We start from the raw sequence: 6,000 nt of genomic DNA on the forward strand, positions 1-6,000 counted from the left end.
GCCGCCCCAACAGATCACAGATAATGCAATCTCTATTGCACGCCACACTGCCCTTTCCCACCTACACAAGAGGAACACATTTACATTTTAGTCATTTAGCAGACACTCTTATTCAGAGCGACTTACATTTTTTCATACTGGCCCGCCATGGGAATTGAACCCACAACCCTGTCGTTGCAAGCACCATGCTCTACCAACTGAGCTACAGAGGAGGCCACCTATGTGAGAATGCTATTCATTGACTACAGCTCAGCGTTCAACACCATAGTGCCCTCAAAGCTCATCACTAAGCTAAGGACCCTGGGACTAAACACCTCCCTCTGCAACTGGATCCTGGACTTCCTGACGGGCCACCCCCAGGTGGTAAGGGTAGGTAACAACACATCTGCCACGCCGTTCCTCAACACGGGGGCCCCTCAGGGGTGCGTGCTCAGTCCCCTCCTGTACTCCCTGTTCACCCATGACTGCATGGCCAGGCACGACTCCAACTCCATCATTACGTTTGCCGACGACCCAACAATGGTAGGCCTGATCACTGACAATGATGTGCCAGGATAACAACCTCTCCCGCAACGTGATCAAGACAAAGGAGATGATTGTGGACTACAGGAAAAAAAAGAGGACTGAGCACGCCCCCATTCTCATCGACGGGGCTGTAGTGGAACACGTTGAGAGCTTCAAGTTCCTTGGTGTCCACACCTCCAACAAACTATCATGGTCCAAACACACCAAGACAGTTGTGAAGAGGACACGACAAAGCCTATTCCCCCTCAGGAGACTGAAAAGATTTGGCATGGGTCCTCAGATCCTCAAATAGTTCTACAGCTGCACCCTGACTGGTTGCATCACCGCCTGGTATGGCAACTGCTCGGCCTCCAACCGCAAGGCACTACAGAGGGTAGTGCGTACGGCCCAGTACATCACTGGGGCCAAGCTTCCTGCCATCCAGGACCTCTATACCAGGTGTTGTCAGAGGAAGGCCCTAAAAATTGTCAAAGACTCCAGCCACCCTAGTCATAGACTGTTCTCTCTGCTACCGCACGGCAAGCGGTACCGGAGTGCCAGGTCTACGTCCAAAAGGCTTCTTAACAGCTTCTACCCCCGAGCCATAAGACTCCTGGACAGCTAATCATGGCTACCCGGACTATTTGCATTGTCCACCCCACCCCACCCCCTCTTTTATGCTGCTGCTACTCTCTGTTTATTATCTATGCATAGTCATTTTAACTCTTCCCACATGTACATATTACCTCAATTACCTCGACTAACCTGTTCCCCCGCACATTGACTCTTTACCCGGTACCCCCTGTATATAGCCTCCCTACAATTTTTTACTTAATACTTATTTTTCTTAAAACTGCATTGTTGGTTAAGGGCTTGTAAGTAAGCATTTCACTGTAAGGTCTACACTTGTTGTATTCGGTGCATGTGGCAAATAAAATTGTATTTTATTTTATTTTATTTTATGTGATCAGTTCAGAGCACATCCTGTCTCTTCCTGGGTTGGGGTCAATTCCATTTCAATTCAGTCAATTCAGGAAGCTCCTCCTGAATTGACTGAATTGAAATATAATTGACCTCATCCCTGATCTCTCAATAAGAATATGGTGAACTGACATGGAAATGCTCAATGTGTGTAATGTGTATGTTTTTATACTTTTAATGTCTGTTTTTATCCTTTCAATGCCAAGAGTGCCAAAGCCAATTTTCCATTTTGTGCCAACCTATTGGACAATAAAGTTTTTAATGTACACTGAACAAAAATATAAGCGCAATATGTAAAGTGTTGGTCCCATGTTTCATGAGCTGAAATTAAAGATGCCAGACATTTTCCATGTGCACAAAAAGCTTATTTCTCTCACATTTTTTGCACAAATTTGTTTACATCCCTGTTAGTGAGCATTTCTCCTTTGCCAAGACAATCCATCCACCTGACAAGTGTGGCAAATCAACAAGCTATAAAAGGCCACTCTAAAATGTGCAGTTTTGTCACACAACCCAATGCCACAGATGTCTCAAGTTCTGACTGCAGGAATGTCCACTAGAGCTGTTGCCAGAAAATGTAATTTTCATTTATCTACCATAAGCCACCTCCAATGTCGTTTTAGAGAAGTTGGCAGTACGTTCAACCAGCCTCACAACCGCAGACCACGTGTATGGTGTTGTGTGGGCGAGCGGTTTGCTCATGTCAACGTTGTGAACAGAGTGCCCCATGGTGGCTGTGGGGTAATGGTATGGGCAGGTTTAAGCAACGGACAACGAACACAATTGCATTTTATCAATGACAATTTGAATGCGCAGAGATACCGTGACGAGATCCTGAGGCCCATTGTCGTGCCATCCATCCGCCGCCATCACCTCATGTTTCAGCATGAAAATGCACGGCCCCATGTCACAAGGATCTGAAAATGTCCCAGTTCTTCCACGGCCTGCATACTCACCAGACATGTCACCCATTGAACATGTTTGGGATGCTCTGGATCGTGGCCTGTGGAAAACATTCCACAGGCCACAATCAACAGCCTGATCAACTCAATGCGAAGGAGATGTGTCGCGCTGCATGAGGCAAATTATGGTCACACCAGATATTGACTGGTTTTCTGAACCACGCCTCTACCTTTTTTTGAAGGTATCTGTGACCAACAGATGCATATCTGTATTCCCAGTCATGTGAAATCCATAGATTACGGCCTAATGAATATATTTCAATTGACTGAATTCCTTATATGAACAGTAACTCAGTAAAATCTTTGAAATGGTTGCATGTTGCGTTTATATTTTTGTTCAGTATAATTCTTATCTAATCTTCTCCCCTGTATCTCTCTAGACTCGTTTGAAGCGGATATCTGCGGGTCAGATAAGGAGTTGGACGAGGAGACGTGCCAGTGTGTGTGCAGACGACAGCTTCGGGCCTCGGGCACATGTGGACCCCACCGCTACCTTGATAAGAACACGTGCCAGTGTGTGTGTAAGACGCTCCCGTCGTCCTGTGGGCCGCACCAGATTTTCAATAAAGACACGTGCCAGTGCTCCTGCGGCAGGACGTGCCCCAAGCACCAGCCGCTCAACCGCAGCAAGTGTGCCTGCGAGTGCAACGAGTCACCCAACAGGTGCTTCCTAAAAGGCAAAAGGTTCCACCAGGCCACCTGCAGGTAAATACAGCTTGATGATGATGATGATGAGGATGAGAAGGGTTGATGAAAAGAAAGAGGAGGACGACATGGAGAAAGGGAACGAATAGAGGATAGGGACGTCTGATGATGACAATCCAAATTGCTACCGTGACAACCTTTTCAGATCTTTTCAAAGCATATTTCCGTAGCAAACCATATACATTAGCATAGTCATTGGTAATTCAAGTAGCCAGTTACTGGAGAAGAGACTAGAGCATAGAGCTCTTGGTCAAAGTAATGCACTAAATAGGAAATAGGGTGCCATTTGGGACACAGAAATAGGGAATAGGGTGCCATTTGGGACGCAGTAAATAGGAAATAGGGTGCCATTTGGGACACAGTAAATAGGGAATAGGGTGCCATTTGGGATGCAGTAAATAGGGAATAGGGTGCCATTTGGGATGCAGTCTAGGTACAAGTCCTGTTAGATCCATGCCGCTAAGCCACAAGGCTGTAATATACAGCTGAGTTTGCCAAATCCTACAATGACATGGCCTGTTTAAGGCTAACCCTTTCCAGCTGGTCTCTATCAGAGCCATGCTAAATGTCCTTGATTTAGAACATCCAGCTTCCAGACTCTGGGTAACGGAGAAAATGTATGCAGCCGCACATCCAGAGCTGTGGAGTGTTCTATCATTAAGAACTCCAACAAAGCTAGAATGACGGGCTCAAATAGAAAGTGAAGAGTTATTATGTCAGCGAACCACTAGAATATATGAATTATATTAACTGATGACTACAATTGAGGATTCAAAAACATGTCTATTTTCACACAAAGAAACTCATATGGACTGCTATACTATATACTGTATCATGTCTGTGACATGACATTGCATGACTGGTAGTCATACATGTTCATTTTCCAGATGCCCTCAGACACGAATTAGACATCAATCATTTTTATTTCAAAGCTTACAACCCCTTTATTTTTAGAAGTCTGCAAGGAGAGAAGTCCTGTGAATACAAATCCGCCCAGAGTTGTAAATGAACTTGCAGTCCTGCAAATTACACTGCGATAAAAACCCTGGAATAAGGGCTGCCCATTTACCAGTGATCTCACTCTTCAGGTGACGTTGCTAGTTCTGCTCCTGTGGTCTTAAACCAGCGCCAGGGTGATAAACTATACCCAGTTTGAGGGCTTGGTGTTAATTGGTTATAGTACAACACATTTCACTGGCAAATAGAAGGTTTCACTGCCTCACTGCTGTCAGTTAACTGCTAGTTCCCCATGTCTGAAGGAACAACCCACAACCCTCTACGGTGACCCCTTGTAACCCCACGTTAATATGATTTATGACTATCCATCTGCAGTAAGGATCCAATGTCAGGAACACGGCCGATAGAATAAAATCAGCTTTCGTTTTGTCCTGTTTTTATTTGATACCAAAATTACTAGAAAATGTTCATTTCCTGAAGCAAATGTGTGCTATTGATTTCGACCCCAACTGAGGGAGTTTTTATCTGACACCTGAGGGACGTCCTTATATTGATGCCATACCATTGACATATACTGAGTAAGAGGTTGTACCTAGTAGGACAACGATGAAAAGAAAGGGTATACCAGAAGGAGGAATAAACCTGTGGTTGTATATATGGTTAAAACTCCTGCACGTTACATGATTTAAAGGGACATTTCAAAAAATGTCAACTTCATACTCATCATCTCCAGCACCACCTCAACATCAACATATGTGAAAATGGCACGTTTCTATGTTTTGTAGTAAAAAAGATAGAGGGAGATGCGTTTCCAATGACATCATCAACCAATTAGTAGACAATTAGTAGGTAAATAGTAGGTAATGCTCATAGGTGGTTAAAATCACATAATGCACACCGATGATGTCATTGGAAAAACTTACATTCCTCTCTATTTTTTACTACAAAACACAGAAACACACCATTTTCACATATGTTAATGAACATGTAGTTGAAAATCGTTGAAATGTCCCTTTAACATGAATCCTCTTTGTCTTCCCCTAGTTGCTACAGACCACCTTGTGACGTGCGGAGGAATCGGCGCTGTGCATCAGGTTTTTACTTCAGCGAGGAGGTCTGCCGGTGCGTACCAACATACTGGAGAGGACAGGATTAACTTTGAGTTCACATTATGCAGCTGACCTGCTACCCGATTATAATGATTATAATCTATTATGATAGCCGCCATCTTGTGGAGAAGTACCTAGCCTGGACCTAGTTCGGAAATGGTTGAAAGGACACAGAGTTTGTGGGCTACTTTGGAATTATAAAGTGACATTTGGGACATATTATGGACGTATTGATATGAACCCCAAATATCATGAGAGGATCTAATGAAAAGACTGAAGGATGGGGAGCAATTGAAGGCTAAAGCCTTATTCTTGTTATTTTGTAATTGTTTTGTTATTCGTATGTCAGATATTGATTATATAATTTATTGCCATTAATGTTTGCAACCTCTTTGTTTATTGCAATTACAATCTTTCTAAGAAAATACACTGTGATCAATATTTTTGTATCATGTGATGCCTCTTTAAAATAAAAGTTGTATATTGTTAACTTATTTCTAATCTAGTTTATCATATTCAATTGTAGTTACTGATTGTAAATAACTAATGTACAGTAGTGGTCAAAAGTTTTGAGAATGACACAAAGTCTGCTGCCTCAGTTTTGATGATGGCAATTTGCATATACTCCAGAATGTCATGAAGAGTGATCAGATGAATTGCAATTAATTGCAAAATCCCTCTTTGCCATGAAAATGAACTTAATCCCCCCAAAAAATTCCACTGCATTTCAGCCCTGCCACAAAAGGACCAGCTGCCATCATGTCAGTGATTCTCTCGTTAAC

At 43.3% G+C, this 6,000-nt stretch overlaps 1 protein-coding gene across 1 annotated transcript in view; it reads left to right on the forward strand.

The window, feature by feature from the left end:
- LOC311109980 (vascular endothelial growth factor C-like) overlaps positions 1-5,708 on the forward strand; it is a 50,361-nt gene extending 44,653 nt beyond the window's left edge. Inside the window, exons 6-7 of the mRNA XM_084188492.1 lie at positions 2,828-3,152; positions 5,154-5,708. Coding sequence (XP_084044618.1) covers positions 2,828-3,152; positions 5,154-5,265 — 437 coding nt within the window. The 3' untranslated portion in view covers positions 5,266-5,708. The remainder of the gene's footprint in view (positions 1-2,827; positions 3,153-5,153) is intronic.
- The last annotated feature ends 292 nt before the right edge of the window (positions 5,709-6,000 follow it).

The sequence above is a fragment of the Coregonus lavaretus genome (assembly GCF_964263955.1).
Source record: "Coregonus lavaretus genome assembly, contig: SUPER_35_unloc_1, whole genome shotgun sequence".
Classification (NCBI taxonomy): Eukaryota; Metazoa; Chordata; class Actinopteri; order Salmoniformes; family Salmonidae; genus Coregonus; species Coregonus lavaretus.